This window comes from Lagopus leucura, unplaced genomic scaffold (assembly GCF_019238085.1).
Source record: "Lagopus leucura isolate 7727_CA_CO unplaced genomic scaffold, USGS_WTPT01 Super-Scaffold_73, whole genome shotgun sequence".
In the NCBI taxonomy this organism is placed as follows: Eukaryota; Metazoa; Chordata; class Aves; order Galliformes; family Phasianidae; genus Lagopus; species Lagopus leucura.
In genome coordinates this window covers 81652185-81675215 of record NW_024962252.1, presented here as the reverse complement: position 1 = coordinate 81675215, position 23031 = coordinate 81652185, and the positions used below count along the sequence as shown (strand labels likewise).

Below are 23031 nucleotides of genomic sequence, written 5' to 3'. Positions count from 1 at the left end.
GGACAGGTTCAGGACAGGCTGCAAACAGATCTTTTCTCCTGACTATGAACTGCAAGTGGAACATTTTGCATTTGTGGGATCTGCTCGTTCTATTCAGCTTCTAGCAGGAGAGAAAATAGAAGTGGCTTCTGGTTCCTCAGCTGATGCTAAATTTAGCTGATGGGGAAGTCTGGACTGATATCCTTAGAAACTGTTGTGTACTGACAATGTAACTTTGTCCTTCCATGCGCTCTCTGAAGAAACTTCAAATACTGACCAGTATTTGGCTGTTAATTACTTTTCCTGTCCACATGTCTCACTCATGGCTTACAAGAGCATGTTCTTAGCACTGTGTCCAGCAATGAACATAAGGGTTGTAGCATTCCTGAAGATGCTGAGATGCATGCTGCAACTCTTCAGATATCGTAATTACAGGTTGTTGGGTTTTTTTTTAATTAGTTTTTAGTATGGCTGCAAACAGCTTAGGTTGGATTGGACAGTCAGACTGCTGTAACATTAGGATGTTTCATCATAAGTCGTAATCTGAACACCGTCCTCCTTAAAACTGATGAAAAGAGTCCAGCTGTATCTCCTCCACAACTTCACTGTAGGTTTATTACGTGCAGCTCATTTTTGCTTTATATATCAATAACCAGTGAAGGCTGCTGCAAGCATCAGCTGTAAGAATATTAAAAATGGCTTCTAGGCTCTTATGCTTTTAAGAATTTGTTGAGTGGTGAGGACTCAAGTAAGGTCCAGCTGTTTCTGTCAAGGGTTTTATTTTCTGTAGCTCTCATGTTAAAATTGGATCACCAGCTTGTATTAAACTGGTAGTGTGTGCTAGCTTTGTTTTGGCTTTCACAGAACACTGCTGAATTGTGTGCTATTGTCAGACTGTGAGTTGGAGTAATACTGCCAGTGGATTTTCTTCTTCTGTGTTTTTCTTTCTTCTTTAAGACAGTGGCAGCTGCTGTGTGTACAGCATTAATCAGCGAAAATGAAATAATGAAACTCTTGCGATGTTACAAAAAATGTGTAGCTAATGTGCAAGTTCCTTTCCTGAACTATCATTAGTGTAATACATGGGTTTAAGTAGCAAATCCTCTGAACATATTGCTGTTGAAACCATTGTTATTTTAGCATGTACAATAACTTACGTAAGATGACGAATACCAGTCAGAACAAGGCAGAGATTATTTAAGGGTCTAAACAGAGCTTCGTGTTCACTTCTCTGGATTGCTGTGTGCAGAGGAATAAATGGTAACGAAGAAGGGTCAAGGCTTTAATACCATGACATCTGACCCTGTGTTACGTCCCATGTAATGTTGGAGAGTTTCCAGTTCCCCAGCAGAGGGGAACTCAGGCATTATTTGCCCTCTGCTATTACTCGTGCAGAGCTTCTGCATCTCTGCTCTGTCCTCCCTCCTTTATTTTGTTCCTGACTCTGTGGCACTGGTGTGGATTATTGGTGCACACAAGGAGATGCCTTTTCAGATCACTTCTCCACAGCTTCTCTTAAGATATCCATTTTTCTTTTTCAAGCCTACAATTACCATTGAAGGCAAAGTATACTATACAAAGTTGCTGCCTGCTTACCATGTAAATTGTGGCTGTAATGTTCAACTCTAAGTCATAACTTCCTGCCTCAATTTTCCATGTTGGTTTGGAAAGCCTTTCTGGGATGCTGTACTGAGTCATGCGTTGGTGACAGGCTGGCAGAGTGCTAAGTATGTTTCTCTTAGTGGCAAAACACCACGCTCTTCCTGGCTGTCTGTCCCCAACATGCTGCTATACCCAAATACTGAGAGGGGAAGAAGTAGTTTGTCACTGGTTGGCATGGCAAGGAGCAGTCAGGCATTGGCCTTTCCTCTTGTGCTTTGCTCACATCTTCACTATGGGATTGAAGAGCTGTACTGCAGCTTATGTTACAGAGAGATGAAGATGTCCTAAATGGCTGAAGCACTCTGGAGTACCTTGACAGTTGGCAGAGTATTGTTTTTACTTTCTGGAAATGCTTCTCCTTTCTGAGTTTGAGCTCTCCACCTGAAGCTCTGAGCTGAAAGCAGTGACTTTGCTAGGCTGTGCCATGCTGTGTTATCATGTGCATGCTGATCTATTCAGCCTGAGCAGTCAGTGTAGTACAGAGCAGCCGCCAGCATGGTAATCTTACCAGCCTGTGCATGTGCTGCCACGTGGACAAATCATCATTCTTTATAGGAAAAAAAAAAAAGGAGCCCCAGTTCTGAAAACTGAGAGAAAAGTTGGAAAAAGTGTAAGTCCACCCAGTGTTGGTATGTGACAGATCTTCCAGATCAGTCTTGATTTCTTTGCATCTTTCTCCTGGAAGACCAAAGTAGCTTCACCTTCTAGTAGACCTAGACGTGAGCTTCCTCTGCCATATGAACAGAAGTATGCTCTTTCCCTTTACCTCAGAAGGTGGATTTACTCTGGGTCAGAAACGTTTTTCTCTTCCCTTGTCTCAAGAACCAGCATACCATGGCATAGCTCTAAACCTTAAATCTATCTTCAGTGGAATTTGCAGTCTGTTTTAATGTTTTGTGACTCATAACAGTGGTTTACCTGTTCATTTCAGATGAAACCTTGTGCAAAAGCAGCTGTAGGGAGAGACAGGCTTATTTCATGGAGAGGACATGAAAGTGGCTAAAATCACTGTACCAAGAAGCTCCAAGTGAATGGAAGGGTTGATTCAGTGTGTCCTGTGCATTTAATAGAGACAGGATTCTACCCTAGAGCTACCTTGTTACTGCTTGCAGGGTGAGGGATGTTGGAAGACTTAAGATGGCAGAAAGTCACAGTATATCTTATAAAAAGATATAAACCAATCCTATTACTCCAGGGCTGCAAATATCTGTGGTTGTGTATTGGGAAAATGGCTGTATAGCGGATAGGAGCCCTTATGTTGTTCCTGAATTAATAGGACTACACTAAATGTGAATTTCAAGGCGTGTTGTCTCCATTGCAACCAGCTTATTTGCTCCTCAGAAACGGTGTGAAGCCTTGGCCTGAGGCTATTCCTTCCATCACTTGCTTCTTAGCATTGTGGTGAGTTGTTAGCTGGGGTCCTGGCTCTCTTCCTCTCTTTTCCAGTGGTGACACATGAGCAGAACAAAGCTCCCCCACAAAGCAGCACAGCCTGCAGGGGGAGCAAGGCAGCAGGTGAGTCTTCTGCCATTAAGAACGGAGTGTAAGTGCTAATGTTAATCAAAACTTTCCTGCTAACAGTGTATTAAATGTGCTGAATTACAGCAGTTGATATTTCAAAGAAATTTTAAACACGTTGGAGAGCTTGGGCCTGGCATTCTGCTGCCCCAGTGTCCAAGCACTGCTCTGAGTTTGGTCAGCAAAGTAATGTTCTTTCTCCTTTAGTCCAGAAAAAGCAGAATTCATGAAGGACTGTGAAAGTTCATACTCCAGCTGGAAGTTTTCTGGAGGCTTTCGAACTTGGGTCAAGATGTCCTTGGTGAAAACAAAGGAAGAGGATGGCAGAGAGACTGTGGAATTCAAACAGGAGGTAAGCAAGCAAAGAAAAAAATCCGTGAAGATGTTAGGGCATTACGTGATTTAAAACCTGGTTGCTCTCAAAGAGTAGGGGGCTTCTAGTCGAAATTGGCCAACAGAGCAGCATGGAGCAGGTGGCAGTCTGAGCTGGAGGAAGGGGTGGGTGCATTGGTTGGTTGTTTTGAGTGAAATGCCAGGAGACTGGCTTTTGTTTAATGGTATCTGTTCTACCCCTTGCTGCTGAGCAGTTGGTCATCTGAACTGTCTCTACAGTGAGAGTTCTTTCAGTTGGAGAAATTCTGTAGAATTGTAGATGTGCTCTGCTGTTGGTATGGAGACACATCTCAGGAAAAGCATCTCCTAACAGAGAGATGAGAAGGCCTTGGTCGTTGTCATAAGTGACACCTGTATCCAACGTGTGGGTCTGAAGGGACAGAGCTACCTTAGTTCAAGGTAGAGATTTCCAAAGGAATTATCTAAATAATAATAATGGAAAGAGGTACTGTTTAGGTTACTACAAGGGCTGATGTTAAAATGAAGAAATAAATGTAAGCTGAGTATTGATTATAGCACTCTCATATCTGCTTTTTGTTTGGGATTGGGATTTTTATCTGCTAATTACCCTTAGAAATACGGAGTAACTTCTTGAAATATCTCAAGATAGAAAATATGCAATTGGAAGACGCAAACTTAGCTAGAAATGAAATAAGTTTGACTGTTCACACTGACAGACAGAAGTGTGTTCTGAGCCATTTCACTTGTGCCTATTGATGGGAGAGGCCTTAAGGGACAAGCTGTGACTGTGGGCTGGTAACCTTCAGCTCTGCTGCAGGGGAGTGGGAGAATCCTGAAGTCCTGTGGTGTGGGCCTTAGTCTGAGGAAAGGATATCCCAGTCAGCTGCTGTCGTATAAGCACTGACTACAGTTGTCGGTCCTTTGTCATCTGGAGCTCTGTTTCACTTGCCAGCTGTGGTATTTATGTAGGGTTGGATTTTTTTTAAGACTTTGCTGTGTGTCCACATCTAAAGCATCTCAAAGTAGAAAAGACTGACCCAGAATCAAAGGTGAGCTGTTTGTTACCACGAGCATCCATTTAGTCCGGCAGTTATGGATTTCCCAATCATCTGTGTGGGCTGTTTAGTTTATTAAAAAATTAAAAAAAAAAAAAAAAAAAGGAAATACAAATTGGTACAAATGTGAATTTCATGTTTCAGTTACCTATTAATAATACAGCAGAGGTTGAATTAGTTCAGGCTAATTGCACTTGCTGTTTGACAGTACAGTTTCTGCTCAAATGGAATAAGGAAGTTCACTGGCCTGTCAGATGTAAAACAGGGAGGCAGCACACCAGAAAGCTGGATACAAATACTGGGTCAAATAGCATAGCCAGTCAGTCTGCTGAGTAATACAGTAGTCATTACTCGGTCTTTTCTGCCTTTCCCATTGCTTTTAGTCAGCGTTGTGACCTGGTTTCCCATTGTGCAGTTTTCCTGAATGAGTGTAGCTGAAGTATTGTATGCTGCAATAAGTAAATGAGCTACAGAAGCATTGGGTGAATGTGCAGCAAAGAGGTTTGACTAGAAAACATAAGGCTGTTAAGATTCCAAGTGCTTGGAATGGGTGCATACAGTGCTCTGCTTCCTGCTTCTGTTTGCTGACAGCATAACATCAGGGGTGCCTCCCTGGGAGGAGACTGATAGAAAGCTGAAGGTATTTATAAAGAAACTAAGCTGTGGTGGAGAGGTAGGAGGTCGTTCCCCATCCAGTGTCTGCTGAATCCATTCTTATATCTGTAGCTCCTGGAATGAAGTAACTGTACTGATTCATTACCTCGAGTACAGAATTAACTTCTCTAGGAAGATCACAAGTGCTGCTTTGTGGACACACCAAGGTGTAACCTTTCCTCTGAGGTCTGGAGAAGGGCCAAGTCCTCCCATCACTGCAGTGCAGCTGGTGCCTGGCTCCTGTGTGCTTTGTGCTGTCCTCCAGGGACAGGAGGCTTACAGCAAACTTACTGCTGCTGCATGTGGTTCCCCATATTGCTCCTTCTGGGCTCAGGTGTCTGTATGTGGACATACAGACAAGATGGATGTTTTTCTGAGGCCTGGTGTCTTCATGCTTTCCCAGTTGTCACTCTTTAGCAGTCAGTTCCGTGTGGCTGCAACATCTCTCTGGTACCCTGAGCAGTAGGTATGTCACAGCTGCTGGGAGGTGTCACACAGCTCTGCACCAGGCAGTGATCATTTCAAACAGCAGCTCGGCCAAAGGGCAGTACTGGGAGGTAGGGTTTGATCAGCAGTGTGTAGGCTGCTTTCCCTTTCATTCTGCAGTTTCTGGTATCCAGCTTGTTCCACACCTGGCTCTTTAAAAAAAAAAAAAAACCACCCAGCCTCCCAGCCTATTCCTGCCACCATCGTGTAGTTCTGTGGTAAATAAAAGTAAGTCAGCACTCATGAATGACAGCTTGCCGAATGCTCTACTGGCCTGATTGGTAAATGAACTCTCTGCACTTTGAAGGGGGAAAAACTTTATTTTGACAAAGGTGATGGATAGGGGCATTTCCAAAGCAGGTAGTGAGGCGTGCAGTGGGCTGAAACTGGCCACTGCTGGAGCAGAGTGCTTTCAGTAAGCTGCTTGTGCGGCCATGCTCCAGGTGAAGGCTTTCATCTGCTATCTCTCACACCTTCTTGAATGTTACCACGCCTCCTTCTGCCCTCCTGCACAGGAATAAATGAATAAAGCAGTCAGGCCCTGCTTCTGTTTTGCCACTTTGATTTTTAAAGAGAATATGGACCTGTAAGCACAAGGGGACAAAAGTGATCACTGACACCACGGGTGAATGGAGTGAGACTTCCTGTGCTGATATATATGGCTAAGAGCTGTGCTGCTGCAGCGTGTGCTGTGGTTGTAGCTCTGTTGTGCTGTGTCAGCAAGCACTGGGGCATCAAGTAGGAACAGTGAAGCACTGCTATATGTCACAGAAGCCTTGGCTGCCAGTCTGAAATGGTACAGTGTTTAATTAGGTGAGAAATAGGAAGTGAATGTGATCGTGAAACAGATGGAGGAAACTGATGTTCTGTATTCTGAAAGCCTGACGTTCCAGGTGGAGGAAGGCTGAACAGCCTGCTCTTTTCACCTTATAAGCCTTTTCTGATGCACTGAAGGCTGGATTGTACGACTGAAGAAAGTCATCTGCTCCTTCTTCACCTTTTTCTTTTCTCCCTCCCCAGACTAGTGTGGTTAACTACATTGACCGGAGGACTAAGCTGAGAAGTGACCAGCTGTTTTTTGTGGTGTTTGAATGGAAAGACCCTTTTATACAGACTGTTCAAGATGTAAGTAAACAGCCTTGCACCTTATTTTCTTGCCTCACACGCTCGTGGTGTGTATTTGTGTGCGTGTGTGCCTCAGAGCTTCTGTGTGAACTGAGGGAACAGGAAGAGCGAAGTTAGTTTTGAAATCTCGCTCTGCAGGGTTTGGTTGTTATTTTTATACCTTCAGTAGTAAATAGCCACTGGGGCTCAAGACCAACCGATGTCTTTCCCTGGCTCAGTGACACAGCATCATCTTTGCAGCTGAGGTGCATGTAGCTCAGAGAAACCACGCTGTGGTCTGTATGATGGGCCACCATCATACATGGGATGCCCCCGCCTCCTTCCAGCCGGGAACGCCCTGTGCTGCAGTGAAGGGTGGTGTTTATTTCCTCTTGCTGATGCTACTGCAGCCTGTGGTGCTGTGTTTGGGCAGATCTATAATAGGGGCAGCCAGGTTGCAAACCTTGTGGCTCAGCACGTGACCCAGAGCCATCGCCTTTGTGCTGTCAGTGTCTGGTACCCCACAGCAAATCTGAAAGCTGTATTACTTTGTTGCTGCCTAAACCTAAATCTGCTCGCTTCATCTTGAGGTCCTGGAAGTCACCATCATTCCTAGGGGTACAAGAAGAGTTGCAAACTGTAAATAAAATTAACTACTCCTAAACCAAACGTAGTTAAAAACAGAAACTGAGATACTTGCTGTAGTACTAGAGAAGCAGTTGCTGCTGTCAGAATGTAGTTTATCATTACAGTGCGTCTTGTTAAAGCTTTCCAGTAGTTCTGGCTTTGTTTGGTCTTAATGGAAGAGCCTCTTCTGTATGACTGCTTGTTTTTTTACATCTTTAAGCAATGTAGTAAATTGCTAATTTAACAGTATCTAAAAAGTTAAACAACCCTGAAAGTCAGAAGGAATCTAGCAGGCAGTACAGGCAGCTCCTGGCACGTGTGCTTCCTTTCTCACAAAAGGAATGGGACGAAGCCCAGAACAAGGCACAGGTGTGGCACAGGGCCTCAGCCCTTCTTTGCAGTGTGAAGGCGTGTGCTGCCAAACTCTTCTGATAGATGCATTGAAATGCTTCTTAATGTACAGGTAGAATATATATGGAGTCAGATGAGAATAATATTTTCAATCTCTTTCAGATAATCACAGCAAATCCTTGGAACACGATCGCCCTTCTCTGCGGTATCTTTTTGGCCCTGTTTAAGGCTGCAGACTTTGCTAAGCTAAGTGTTAAGTGGATGATCAAAATCCGAAAGAGACATCTGAAGAGAAGAAGTCAAGTAATGAACCATATAAGCTGAGACTAAAACTGCCCCGTAAGTATCTGCAACAGAAGGGACAGAGCACAACTGGAATAAGCTTCCACTGGCAATACAGCAAACAGGTATGTTTTCTTCAGGAAAAACACTGCTGGAGGAACAGCCTCATGAACTGACATCTGAACTCCTGAGAAGAGCTTAACTCTAGGAATGCTAGGACAGCTCTAACAAACTCATGCTTTTCTAGTCCAGATTTAACAAGTTTACCTCGGTATGTGGGGGGGGAGATTTCACTAATGTAGCAGTTAGATTCTTTAAAAACAAAAACAAAAAAAAAAAAAGAACTGTTTTGAATGCTTGTCAGAACAGGGGGTGTGAAATGCTGCCTGAGCTCTGAACCTGCATCTGCTACCAGAATGCAGTTATTTCTGTGACCATACCTAGTGGAAGGTAGAACCCAAACAACAAAACAGTCCGGCCTCCCCTCTCCAAAGAATGTTAAAACAAAATACACTGGAATTCTACTACATCATTTTTCATTTAAAGTGTATTGACTTGAATATTAAAAAAATAATAAAAATAAAATATTGGAGTGAGCTGTCATATCCTTCTCTGAAACTGCCTGCTCTCAGATGCAGCTGGAGTTTTACAGGAGGTCATCCAGATGGGAATATTAATGCAAGATGTTGAAGTTTACTAAATAAGTAGATTTTATTTATGTATTTCTGATCAGTCTAAGTCAAGCAACTTGATAGTTTCAGAGATAGACTTAGGCTGCTGCTCCTCCCTGTTTCTTGCAGTCTTTGCTAAGGTATTAAAGAAGCCTTTCATCAGCCTGCTGCTTAAATGTGATTCTCTGTTATAGAGAATGTGCACTAACGAGCCATGCTGGGGTGGTGGAGTCCTTTTCTTCCTTATAAGTCCCTTGCTGGTCAGATGCCTAACAACTCGGAGCTGTGCTGTCTACAAGGCAGCTGTGCACCACTCAGTGCTGTGTGTTTGCTCTGAAAGGTTTGTTGCAAGGAAGGAAGCATACCGCATCATATTTTGCTGCTTCCATCCTCTGCTAATGGCTTGTTAATGGAGTGGTAAGTGTACTTCCAATTTTTTTTTTTCCTTCTAAGGAAGTGTAGTAACTTCCAGGTGATTTCCAGAGCAAAATCGAGGCACTTGCTCAGGTTTAGAAGCCACATTTTAAGTGCCTTGATATTGCCAAGAGTGCTACAGGTTGAGGGTTGTTGGTAAGAGCTGCTCTAACCCTCTGGTCTTCATGAGCACAAAGATGTGATTACAGCACTAAATACAAACATAAAGACTTTATTGAATGCTGCTCAATTCCCCAAAGATCTTTCATTACAAAAGTTTTCCACACAACTGCAATTTAGGAGATTGGAATGGTACTCTGATAAAAGATGTGAAAAATACTTGATCAGGTGACAGACAAGACTTCCATAGTCAACTTTCCACTTACAAGAAGTGGACTGCATTTTCTTTAAATAAAACAAGGAACTAGTTACTGACAGCCTTTCCTCCTTTCTGAAAGGAAAAATATACCTCTTTTGGTATTGCTCTTCCATCCCCAAGGTGCTAAAAGTAATGCAGAAATGGCCACAATGGATGGGCAGTTTCCAGGAGAACTGTGCTATTCTGCAGCCCTCTGTGGGCTGAGCAGGAGCAAATGTTGAGTATGGCCAGGACCAGGAGGCAGTGAGAAGAGTGTAGAGGTACTCACTGCATGTAAGCAAGCATGTGGGCCATCCTGCCCTGTTCAAGCTGACCTTCTCTCCCTATATGTCTCACACTAAGTGACCTTATACAAAAATCTAAATGTGAATTCAGTCAGGAATTCAGGACCATCTGAGAGCTCCTTCCAGCGCTGTGAAGGACACACACTGCGTGTCTCACACTACTGGGAACGGACCGTGGTTTTATTTGAGAAAATACAGCACCGCTAGAAGCCTTCTCTATCATCTTCACCAAGGTATGCAGCGATGTGAAAAGCACATATAAAACAAGGAAAAAATGTACATAGCAAACTATACCACCTATGTGCAACACAATCAAAAATTCAAGTCATAATTCTCACCACTCCCGTAATTATTTCACTCATTAAGGATGATAATTCAGTTCTATGAAACGCTGGAAGTGACAGGATATCGATAGACAAATTTACAATATGCTGTGGTACTGACATCACTTAAATGCTGTATTTAAATTCAAATCTTTTCATTTACACTTAGCCAGAGAAAAGTTGGCTGTTCCTACTGTACTGATGAGGTTTATTTTGCAAATTTTTACGTATTTCAAAAGGGTACAAAAAAGTATGTTTGTCGAGTGGAGGTTGTCATTTCTTTTATTTGGCACTTGTATCGTGTGCATTGAGCACATTGTGAGTGCTGTTCTGCTTCTCTGCCATAGCCTTCTTCAGCTTTAGCTCCTCTAGCTTTCTCCACAGCTCTTCACGTTCCAATTCTTTCTTTTTCTCTCTGTGGAAAAGAGTGAAGTATCAATTTCAGATCCGTCTTTAAAAGAGCAGGTACCCAAACAACTGTGGTCTACACCTAGCAATCCGCAGCTTAAGTTAAGGTTTTTTCTCCAAAGCTATCTTCAGAGGCATTCCATTTCCTCTATTAAAAGGTAAGCATGCAAGTTAGTGAAGAGCAGTAAGACAGTGACTGTGCCCTGACAGGAGTCTGTCAGATGATTGCTGCAGTGCGCTTTTGCAGAGATGACTGCGGTTCGGAAAAAGGAAAGATGCTGAGCACTATGGGCCAGGGGAAGCACAGCTGCTGAAGGAGCCTTAGCATGCACATCCAGCTAGCGCAGCTCCAGCAGCACTGCTGGCTGGTTGGGGGGATAACAGAGGCGTTTGAGCAGTGAGGTATTTTCCAGCCAAGCTTCTTTCTCCAGCCAACAGCCCTTGAAGCAGAGCCAGCACCAGGCGGCCCCTGTAGCACCTGAGCCCACTTCTCCCCCCACCAGGTGCCTCCTGCTGCAGTGCCACCACAGCAGCAGTATCCACTGTGTGCTTCTACAGACCCTGCAGCCACAGCAGTTAAGTGCTAGATTCCAGCTAGGTACAGACTCAACATCACCATCCATCTGGACAAACAAACAAACCCATTACCTTTGCCTTTCTGCTTTATATGAGCTGGTAAGCTCATCAAAAAGCTTGCCGTTCATTTCCATCAGTGTTTTCAGCACGTTGTATACCAGTGCCACAATGGTTCTAGAACAGAAGGAGCACAATCGTTAGAATTAACGCAAACTTCAGTAAGCAACTGTTTGGTTTCCTTTTTGGACCCTGAACTTTGCATTTAAGGTGCTACTGTAAAGTCCAGTTTTTGAAAGAAAATCTTGTACTGGAGTTCCCTCCACAAACAAATGAATATTTAACTTTAAACTCCCAACTCCAGTCAACACATACAAGATATAACTCTTGGTACTGTGATGGTACTGTAAAGCCATGCAGTTATGTTAGTATTTAATAAACTGAATTCTAGCAAGGATTTTTAAGTATTTGAGCAATGAAATAGGAGAGTCCTAAAGGATAAAACTTCTGGTGATAGGCACAAATTTGGCAGTTAATTCAAGAAAGGGAATAGCTCAAGCAGTACTGCTGTGTCTAAGGTAAACTGCAAATCTTGACAGCCACAGATTATTTTCCTTTTTGACTCTATTTGTGAAGATACTCTCATGTCATAAAGTTATCTTAATAATGTTTATCTCCTTTCAGCCCACTCTGAATTATTACACACACACCTGCAGAAATTGCAGTAAACATGAACAAGGTGCCTATCTTTCAGCTTATCACTAATCAAAAAAGGTAAGCTGTAAGGTAAGCTGTCTCTCCCTTGTTCCCCTCGCTACTGGAGACCTTCACACAGCAGTAAGGTGTGTAAGGCCATAGAGCAGGGGTGCCATGCTCTCACCAGCTTGAAAAATGAGGAAAAGAATAATTTAAGGAAGTAACCAAAGGACCACGTTTGCCTTTTCAGTGCACTCCGTTCACTGTGGCACCTTTGAGATCTCTCTCCTGCTGACTGGAGGCCTCACACTGACCCAAAATGCAAAGTGGCCCTGGCTTGTCCACGCACTGAACGCTGGCTGTCTCGTGGTTTGAAGACAAAAGCCTACTTAGGTTATTGGTTTTCTGAGAGGAAAAGCCTCATCCTAAGTGAATAATTAAGACCACACTAGACAGGTAGATGGATATAAATAAGCTTCTTTGTCTTTCAAATCAGATTAAAACCACAGGGCTGTACTTGCTTCCTGAACTTCCTGCTTTTCAAAATATACAATTAACTTGTGTCTTCTGTGCCCTTCCTAAAGTAAAGAGCACCTTCTGTCTGCAGCTGGAGGAAGAGGGACACCATTTGGATTTGCTGAGGCCCTCAGGCACTACTAAGGCTCCAAGAATCAGGTCTCCTGTAGTTACACTCAGGCTCAGCTGGTAGGTTTGTACCACGTGGAGACATTCAGAGTAACTTCAGTCTCTATGGGCCCTTAACAGGTGTCTGATCTGCTCAGACTGCAGAAGGCTCCTGCCTACCTGGGTTTCTGCCTGTAAAAACTTTCTATGTATGTTCACTGACTCAGTTTCGGGTGCTGAGCACAGCCAAATTTGGCATTTTAAAAAATATTTCAGTGTCATTACTTTGTCTTGCCAACGTAGGAAAAAACAACTAAGGAAATTAAATAACCAGCACCTAAGATCAAATGTCATTAGAACATCACAACTGCCATCCAGTTCCCTCATTTTTTGAGTAAATTCCAGTTTTCCATCATAATGCAGAACAATGAAAGCACGATATTGCTGAAAATGATGTCCATTTCAGCAGATTTCATCTACGTTAAAATGAAGACGTATTTACAAGGTTATGATCTCAACTGGAAATAGTAGGCTTAATGCAACGCACTCCCGGTACCGCAGGTAGTTAAACGTTACTTACGGGTTCCAGTGTTCTTTGGAGATCTTGTATAAACTACCAAACATAATTGGTAGAATTTTATCAATGTTCTCCTCAATCAGACTAAGAATATATTCATTATTCCAAAAGTACAAAGCTCTTTCTGCAACCTGAAATGCGAAGGTTAGGAGTCAGCAACCAGAAAACAAATTACTGCGGGTGATTTTTGATGGGTTTTTGTTTTGTGATTTATTTTTTTTACCTGAAAATGTGAACTTGACACACACTTGGAAATTTGCTTAAATAAAGGCTCTTCTATTTTTTTGAATTGTGTCGGCTCTATTACATCTAAGATTTCTTCAATTTCACCTAAAAACATTACCTGTTGTATAAAAGAGATACATCAACAAGTATGAGAACGTTTTATATTGACAGTGTGAACAGAAACAAAATGTGGCTTAAACATGACAACGTGCACAGAGCAGTGCATGTCATTACAGAGCCTTGGGCTCTTCTGTGGTGTGACTGCTCTGGCACCTACATGAGCTGCTTCTGCAGAAAGGTTTTCTTTACAGTTTAAAAAAAAAAAAAAAAGCTGCAACATTTTATTTCTACAGTATCTGCAGAGGTTACCTTTGAGATCTGCAGACTAGCTGCTCCATGGCCAGCAGTTAATAGTTTTAACCAAGAGCCAGCAGGACAGCAGGCGTGGAAAAATTCAATGCCAAACAACTGAACGGACAGCAGCTCTGAAGGGCTGCAGTGTCAGACAGCCACAGAGGTGAGCTGGGGGGTATAAGTCCAACTCCTGACTGTGCTCATTTGGATTACAGAGAAGAAAAGCCAGCCAGAAAAAAACAATTTCCCCAGACCAGTAAGAGTTGTTTTCATCCTGTGGAAAAGTTCTATTCAGCATCTCAGTGGCTGTGTCTGGGCTGTGGTACAGATGACTGCCTCCAACATTGTGTGACCACACCACAGTGCTTCTCACCTCCCAGACTTTTTCTCTACACAGTATCTTAATTAGAATGAACCTCTAGCACAGTTTTAACATTGCAAGTGACAACCACAGTGACAACTGGCATGCCAAAAAACTGCACTGAGTAGCACGACAAAGATGAGCACTCTTTATAAAGTTTCAAGAGCTGCAAGTTTGTTGCAAGATCTCTTGAGAAGCGCAGCAGAGATGCAGAGCACAACCCTGCCTTGCTGCAGTTTGCAGCACAGCAGACAAGAAGCAGAAGAGAGAAGACAAAACCAACCTCTTTCTGACTGCAAGTTTTGGGCCAAAATTTGAGCAGTCCTCTGATTACCTGTATGAGAAACACAAGTTAAACCAGAGCACGTTTCTGTTACATATTTGATAAGATGGAGGAGAAGAAAAACAAGGCAGTTTCTTCCTCTCCAGCGCATCAATAAAAGCTGAATAAGGCTAAAAGCAATTGCATGAAAATAAATACTTTGCTCATTTGAATATTTCTGTTGCTTTGGTTATCCACTCCCACCACACTATGTACACTAACTGGTAGCACGTTGATGTCATCAAAGCATCCCAAAACGAAGCTCATTTCCCCGTGGGCAGTTTGCAGTACTTCTCCTTGTTCCCTCGTGACCCATGCACCGCACAGCACTGCACCCAGGGGGGTTTGCAAGCCAAGAGAAAGCAGTGCACAGACGGCACAAATGGCAAACAGAGGAGGCCTGGCCTCCACCACACCCTTTTTTCTTCTGTGATTTGAAGTGTCAAAGGCTGGAAACTAGAAATGATGAGAACTTACAAAGAGAATGGTTTCCAGTGTAGATACTGAAATACATCTCATGTAAGACTGGAAAAACCCCTTGGGAAATATAATTGGAAAGCACAGCCCCTAAGAGGGGCAGGAGAGGAGGGAAACCACCACCACCAAAAAGAGCAGCAGCCATTCCCCAGAACAGACACCAGGACCAGCGCCAACCTGCAGACCTGACGCTGCCTGTAGAAAGCCCAAACTGCGCCTTACGCACAGAACCTTCAAGCACTGTGAAATTTCATTCTGAGGAAAGACCTCAGCTTTTATGGTATAGCAGCACCTAACAGATCGCACCCAACTGTAGAAGTTAGCCTACCACGTGAGTGCCTTCCATATTGCAATTTTCCCATGTTTTTTTGCTCCAATCTAACCTGTTTGGTTCACAGCTGTGTGCACTGTCACAGGTGACATGCTGACAGTAAGTTAACGTGTTAGGTGCTCACCAAATTTTATCCTGGGATATGCAAACCAGAAGACTGGCTGTCACTTCAGGTGAAACTCAGCAAATGAGGACTTCATACTTTATATTTTTAAAGAACAAGTCGGAACATGGACAGTCTGCCAGCACCTTCCCTTCCCCCAGACAACACCAGAAAGCCAAAAGAATTTCAGATAGGTTCTAGTAGCTTCTCTGTGGAAGATGTACCTAACATACATCTCTGTAACCTGGAGCAAGAATGTACTGATATTGGAGGCACAGAGCTGGTCAGCTCAACAGTCCCGTTTCCAGCAGTGGGCAATGAGTGCTGAATAGACTTCACTACATGGACTCACATTCTCAACTTGACAAAGCAGCAATGTTCCTACTAGAAAGTGCAAGCCTCTACAAAATACCTCCTGCTTGCTCTTTAGAGTTTGAGTTTCCAGCTTGACCACGCTCTTACACTGAGAAGCTGATACATGCACATGGAAGTTCAAAGCCTTTTTTTCAAGAACTGCACAAATGTAGATCTGAAGTCGTACTGTTCTCACAGCACAAAATACACACGGTTAACATTCCTCCCAGGGCTACAAGGTTCCTATAAAGCTGACTTACACCAGCAGGCACCTGCTAGACAACTTCTGTACAAGGGCTGCACATTCAGCCCGATTCTCATGAAAGGAAATTCCATCCATGTAAAGGCTGTGGCACTCAGCAGGGTTAGGTAATGAGCTCCTGTCAGCTCTGCAAACATCAAGACCAACCTAAGGCAGACTACCATAGCTACATGAGCTCGGAACACACGTCCTCTGCATTGACCCCGAGAGACAATTCCTGCCAGAAAAATAACAGGGAGGTACTCATGAAGCCTTCTGATGGACTTCTTAAAATACTACTTCACCTACAGCCAAACAGAAATCTGTATGCTATTTCTGTTATCAGTTGCTCTATTGAGTTTTGACATTTACATTTCGAGCACTTCACGTTTCTTACATCTTCACTTACTACCATATATTAACTTTTACTCTTCCTTTATAAAGGCAATTTTACTGTAAGTTTACATTAATAACCAAAGTATTTAAATTTCCAACATCTCCTTAATGGGAGGATTTCCAATTGCTGACCAAACTGTTGCAGCGCCGCTCCGTTTCCCCAGGAGCTGCAGCAGTGCCTGCACTCTGTACGGGCACAGCCAGACTGCCTGCAGGAAGCACTGCCATTCCCTTTGGGGCTGGGCAGGCTGTGTGTGCCGCAGGAGATGCAGTCTGGCAGAAGCCACTGATGCCCAAAGCACCTCTCCTGCAGCTGCCAAGAGCTGTCCCAGGAACCAAAAAGACAAACGTCACATTTGGAATGTCAGCGTCCTTCCTGTCTAAATAAAGTGTAGTTACTCTTTCTCACTTCCATTTTGGGACAGTGTATTCCCTTGAAATATTTCTGATTTGTGCTAGGCACGAGCCATCACACCACTACTACTGAAATTTCAGCTCTTAGCAGGAAGGAACTCGCGTTTTCATATGAGGTGATTTATGTGATCTCAGCGGCTCAAACTGTTATTTCAATTTCATCTTGGATGCACGCTAAGAGATAACTGCACTTTCAAACTCAGGACTTTCTCCTACTCTTTTTTCCCCTCCTAAAAGCACCTATGGATCATAATCAAGACACCAGATAGCACTACTCTGCAATTCCAGTGAACTGCATTGAAATACCAAGTTGAAATTAAAGCCAGAAAAACATGCAACTGAAAAACACTTACAGGCTCTGTTAAAGTTGTATCTTTCTCCAGGAACTGTACAACACAATAGGCGAGCTAGAATATAAGTCACAGAATTATTTAAACAGGCACTGGTTAGACACTGCAGCATAACTAAGTAGCACAGCTTATAATGAGAGCACTTCTGGGCACGAAGAAAGAAAATGAGAAAGGATAAAACCCCAAGCACTGTGTTCTCCCCCACCTCAGTGATCGCTGCCCAAGGGCCTGAGGAGTGATCCTGTACACTCTATGTTCACTTATTTACATACTGTTTAGTTACTCAGCACACGGTTAAGTGACAAAACAGCCATGGCTCCGCCATGTTCAGAAGCCACGCGATGACAGTTACATTCCATCCAGACTGATTTTGAGGAATCATAGCATGCTTCATCTGACAATATGACTCAGACATAACATTATTCCTGTGCATTACATGTGCATTGCCAAACCTGAACTCAAGAATTACTTTTTTTTTTTGGTCTGTTATCCTAAAACAGGTCATTACCACAAGCCTAACGTACGGCTGCTACACCTAAGGATAAAGATGTGTGTGTGTGTTGTGTTTGTGTGTGTATTCAAAAAACAGTCTGGCACACAGACTTCGCAAATTCCCATTAAGGCATTACTGTGCCATTTATCCACTGTTCAAAGACACAGAGGCTCAAACTTAAGCCAGCTTTAAGTCTTCATCTTTTAAGGTCAGGCTCCTTGTGCTGCAGAAGCAGAGCGATGGGACTGCTCCCTCATTTCCAAGTGCTGTTTTGGAACATAGCTCTAGTGCTTTGTGACAGAATAGGCAAGTAGCCTGCTCAACAAACCAAATGCTGCTTCTCAGTATCCAGTACAGCTGAGTTTAGAGCATGCTTTCAGGTACCAATGGGTGTGATTAAACATATCACAGAAGAAAGGCAGCTTGCTGCCCTGATCTATCTAGAATACTCCTGGCATGTGATAGGTTCCTTTATTTCACGTGGCAGCCTATCACACAGTAATAAACCACAAAGACAAGTGATCTAATTAATTCCTAATTCTCAAATACAGTTTTAACTGAGCCCTCAATCCTGTGTGTAGTCTATATAGTCATAATGATTTTGCTTTAATTAGAAACTCATTTCCTTGTTTTGTCTATAAAGGAACTCTATTAGCTGGCGGACTAAGTTAACAAAGCTATTTTTTAATTAGCCAAGCTGAATTACTTGTAAGTTCACATCAAATGTATTCAATGCTCAAGTGCCATATGTCTGGCTATAATGCACATTATACCTCCAATAAGACGAACGGCCGCGCTAAGCATAAGAATGGAAGTCAAATGAATAACTGCTGCATTCTGACAGCATGTCATGGATCTACATAATTTCTAGCTGAGCCAGAGAGCTATTATGCGTTTCTGCCATTTATACCCAGTGCCCTTCCCCCTCTCACAATCACTGGAAGGTTTTAGAAATAAAGAAGCACATCTGAAATAAGCACCCATCCATACTCGGGGTTCCTTGATACACAGCACGTAGGTTACATTAAGAAAGCGAGAAGAGAACACAGCAAGGCCTGGGATTAAATAAAGCTTGGAGTGTGACAGACGGCCAAACCAAAAGCTTCCCACTTCAGCTGATGCGAGTTCAAATCACTGTTACATCCCTTCACTTTAATACACGCTAAGCATTATCTCAAAATTAACATTTACGAACAAGATCTGCAGGGTCTTAAAAAGTATGTTTACAAATACCTCAAAACGTTGACATTACAACAAACAGCTTCAAACTTTCATTAGCTTCAAATGCAAATACAAAGAAAAGCACTACTCTTAAAAATAGGTGAGAGCTTACCTGTGCGTGAAACAAAGCTAATCCCTTTGCAGTATGCATGGGAATCAGAACTTTCATAAGGAACTGTTTGTGCTCCGCTTTCAGTGGCAGTGCAAAACCATTGATAATACTGAAAACGTGAACAAGCAGGATTTATTTTTATTAAAAAATCAAAACAAAAGATTTTCCTAGCAAGAAGTAAAGAATTCCTGTACATTCAGCAGACATTCAATTTCTGATTCCATTTCTAACCCTGGTAATTACGAAGCCATAAAATAACTTCATATATGCACAGCCTCTACAGGTTTGGCATCTAGGCAGGCAGACGAGAGAAGCAGAGTGGAAGCCCACTAACACTCATGAGAGGACTTTCACCATCACCTCCTCTAGGTAAAATAATCTAAAGTAAGTTGCTGGCTAATGACAAAGCTCACACACATCAGGAAGCTGATCCATTTCATGCAGAATCACTTAAACACAGCTTGCAGAGGAACAAAAGAGATGGCATATAATTTTTTAATTATTACAACAGTGCAGTTCGAAACTGTTTTGAGTTTTCCCCCTAAAAGTAAAGCTTCCAAGTGGTCATTGATTCAATAACCTTGTCCTAAGAGCCAGCCATAGAACAAATGACAGTCTCTCAGGAAGAGCTTAGGTTTTGTTTCCTACATTTCAGATAAATCTGAGCAAATGGAATCCCGTTCACTTAGTTTTCATCATGATTGATTCCATGATACTTCACAATCTGTGAAGCCACTTGTGTTTATAGTTTTCTACCATGAAATGTATCTGTGTCAGTTTTGGACAATTATTAAAAGATACCACAAACGCCTTTCAAAGTGAAAATTAAATTACTGAATTAGTGACAAAAATGGTAATGAAGATACTTTCGAGGCTTTTCTGAGCACACTTTAAACAAAATCAGCCTGCTGAAGGTTAAAGCATTGTATTCAACTTGAGAGCTGAAGTTAACAGTCATTTTCCAAAGCAGAGAATCAGCACTCTATTGAATACATTCCTCAACAAGCGAGGACTCCTGAGAAATATTTTGCCTGTCATCCTTAAAACACACATTGAAAAAGAAGGATTTAGACTCCATATCCTAATTAGATATTCACATGGTAACCCAGACTGTGTTCAATTACATCATTGGCTGCACTTCATCACTCGTTACTGTCATACTCTCCCCATTCCCAAAGCAGCGAAACTGAAGCAAGCACTGCCCACAATAACATTTTGCATCTTTTCTGTCCCCTCAAACTTACCTTCCTAATATCTCAAGAAGTTCAGCAACACCGTTGAAGTGCTCTGTTTCATATATAAACCTATTAAGAAAAAAGACAAAAATGGAAGCAGGTTCCAAATAGATAACCTTTAGTAAGTTTTAGGTATTTGAAAGGCAATCACAGATCAAACCCAGCTCTTTCAGTGCAAGAACAAATCTCTGCAGTCTCAGACTATGAAGGGGAAACAGCACAGTGCTCAACCCGGACAGACAATCAGACAGAGCATACCTGAGGAAAATGTTATTGATCTGTTTCCTGATGAATGCTCTTAAACCAAGGAATTTGCCATAAATTCGATGAAGAACTGTCTTTAGGAAATCACGTTCTCGTGGGTCCTCACTGTCAAAGAGCTCCAGTAACTTCAAAAATTAAATTGAAATTTATTACTTTCGGAAGACTTACATTTTGTCAGGTTCCTAATCGATTTGAGCTTGATCTTTAACTTACAAAGTCTGCATTAGAAAGAACAGAATCGGTTTGACTTAGTGTTTTATTTGGACATCCAATGTTATTTTCAAAACTAGATTTCAAATAAAGCTGATTTAAGTACACCCAACAGTTTCATTTCCTTCTGTATCAAAAAGTCTGCATACAGCAGACATCAACAAAGCCATTGCAACCACTACCCTATCAAAATAACAATGACATTTTAAGAATGATATTATCAAGTTCGGGGTAAGTGGTTTTTACTCGGTCTTCAAGAAATTAGAATGAAGCAAATTTGTGTCATACATTTATGATTTCTTAATTAAGATCTTGTTCTACCGATTTCAATACACTACTCATGCCTTCAAGGTTAAACACAAGCATAATCCTCTGCAGAATCATTTTGTAAGACAAGTCTATGATAAGAATCATGCACATTTCCTCAGGGGACAGAGAGGGAGACAGATGTTTAACAGAATGCAAATGCATTAAAAATGAGCTGAGGAAGGGAGGGAAATCAGCAAGTACAAGTTTCTTCATTTCTGTCTGACTCTAATGGTAGCATTTCCCCCACTCGGTTTGGTTTTGTTAATACCTTCTTCCTCCCCACAGTAACTTAGCTCCAGCAATCACTACAGCCTCCTGCTTGGTCCAGATCTGCAAGCTCACAAACATCTACACCAAGCAGCAGCAGGGCCTGGGAACTGCTGTATGAGAGCTTTGCTCATTTCATGTCTATACTCAGAAGGAGTTTCTCAGGGTCACTACTGCATTTTCTCCCCACAAACAGCGTGGTGTGCTTTGCACCATCTTTATTATACTCTAGAGAAAGACCTTGTGAAACATCAAGAGCTGAAATACTGCAACATAGCTCTTAAAAACTGTTGGCCAGTCAGTGAATTGGACAGGCATGGCCAATAGTTCCACAGCAGCTTCAGGTTTGAATTCTGTATGAAAGTCAAACAAAATAGAGAAGGCAAGACAAGAAGGGTAAGCCCAGAGAAGCAGGCACATAAACAGTCACTGAAGGCAGCAAGTGGAAGCATTCATCTACGTTTTCACTTCTCACTGCTGTACTGTGGCAGCCTATTCACGCTCAAGCTTTGAAAAATGAGCATATGGGCATGGTAAAAATCCAGTGAGGTAACGTTGGACAAGAACTGTTACCATATCATACAGCCTAATGCCTTGGCAAGTGAGGTGTGATGTCCTACTTCACTTTTCTTCATAGAAACTTTGTATGATGAAACAACTTCACACTATTTTCTCATGAGCTTTCTCATTTAATTTTCCTTCTGCATATAAGACACCACAATATGAGAATGACACCATCCAGTAATAACTCAGCACATGCTGGAACACATTTCATGTACATTAAGTTACTTATTCATAGGAAAAACAATTTTGCTGTAAGATTTCCCATCGTAAATCTCTATGAAGAAAACAAACTTCAAAGCAGTGTAACAGTGTCACTGGCACGCTGTTGATGTGACTGGAAGTAAGTTACATTGAAAACACAACTTGTATTAACAAAAAATAAAACTCCTGCATTGCAAAGCAAGTATCTGCTAATATCTGCTAATATCTGAAAACAAAGTGTTTCTGAAGCTGCTAATTACTAATTATTCCCCGTGCAGCAGGCATTGCTTGGCAGAGATCACTGTTGAAACGACTAGAACTGAACCCTCTGTCAAAGCAAAAGCTTTATGTCTCCTCAGAACAACCACCAGTTAAGCCTGAGAGGCAATCTTTAACTCTGAGGTAGGAAAACTGTCTACTTACCTGCTGTACAAATTTCTGGTCAATGAATCTCTTTGCAATGCTAGGCTGAAAATCCGGGCTTTCCAAAAATCTTAGGAAAAATTCATACACCAACTACAAACATCAAAGTGAAAATTTTGAACAAGTTAATAAGTACATCATCCTATGGATCTTATCCCCTACCTGAGTCAGTGGGACTATTCACATAACTAACATTTACAAATGAAAACCATCATGGCCTCTAGTGCAATTTACTGTAAGCGCCAAGAAGAAGCACCCAGAAAATTCTAAGCTTAACAAATAAATAGCTGAAAATACCACTCTACAACAAAAATAACGTAGAAGCATTACACAAATTCACATTTCTTGCCACATTAAGAATGCGTTATGTAGAAATAAGTTACCAAACACTTATCAGCACTGAGAGTAACATTAAGTGCTCTATCAGTATTTAATTCCCTAAAAACAAATTCAGAAATGTTTGCTAAGTGCTCCTGAAGTCAGGTTTCAGATTTAAGCTCAAAAAATGGAGCTTACAGCTCCAAAAATGGTCATACTGGAAAAGCTGAAGCAATACATACAAACTTTAATGCTTGGCACAGCATTACATTTCTCTACTCTGGATGTTCCATTCAAACAGTAAGACCTTCTGCAGATTTACCTTCAATATCCTGTATATTTTGTTGTATGTTCTTTCTATTGACTTCAAGTCCCCATTCACTAAGGCCCACAGACAGAGAAGAGATGGAGGCAGCAAGGGCCTGAGGCAGCAGAGCAAGGCACAAAAATGGCAGAGCACAAGTC

At 42.1% G+C, this 23031-nt stretch overlaps 2 protein-coding genes across 5 annotated transcripts in view; one reads left to right on the top strand and one right to left on the bottom strand.

Moving 5' to 3' along the window:
• PACC1 (proton activated chloride channel 1) overlaps nucleotides 1-13310 on the top strand; it is a 42497-nt gene extending 29187 nt beyond the window's left edge. For 3 of the 4 annotated variants that reach the window (XM_042882757.1, XM_042882749.1, XM_042882738.1), the window contains exons 6-8: nucleotides 3367-3511; nucleotides 6729-6833; nucleotides 7953-13310. In XM_042882757.1, the coding sequence (XP_042738691.1) occupies nucleotides 3367-3511; nucleotides 6729-6833; nucleotides 7953-8114 (412 nt within the window). In that variant the 3' untranslated portion in view covers nucleotides 8115-13310. The remainder of the gene's footprint in view (nucleotides 1-3366; nucleotides 3512-6728; nucleotides 6834-7952) is intronic. The other variant, XR_006181103.1, reaches the window with a different exon arrangement.
• The window catches only part of PPP2R5A (protein phosphatase 2 regulatory subunit B'alpha), a 40137-nt gene continuing 26479 nt past the window's right edge, over nucleotides 9374-23031 (bottom strand). Inside the window, exons 4-13 of the mRNA XM_042882728.1 lie at nucleotides 22249-22341; nucleotides 20269-20399; nucleotides 20020-20079; nucleotides 18776-18884; nucleotides 16953-17006; nucleotides 14245-14295; nucleotides 13245-13364; nucleotides 13025-13152; nucleotides 11200-11301; nucleotides 9374-10558 (exon numbers count right to left, since the gene is read on the bottom strand). Coding sequence (XP_042738662.1) covers nucleotides 10426-10558; nucleotides 11200-11301; nucleotides 13025-13152; nucleotides 13245-13364; nucleotides 14245-14295; nucleotides 16953-17006; nucleotides 18776-18884; nucleotides 20020-20079; nucleotides 20269-20399; nucleotides 22249-22341 — 981 coding nt within the window. The 3' untranslated portion in view covers nucleotides 9374-10425. The remainder of the gene's footprint in view (nucleotides 10559-11199; nucleotides 11302-13024; nucleotides 13153-13244; nucleotides 13365-14244; nucleotides 14296-16952; nucleotides 17007-18775; nucleotides 18885-20019; nucleotides 20080-20268; nucleotides 20400-22248; nucleotides 22342-23031) is intronic.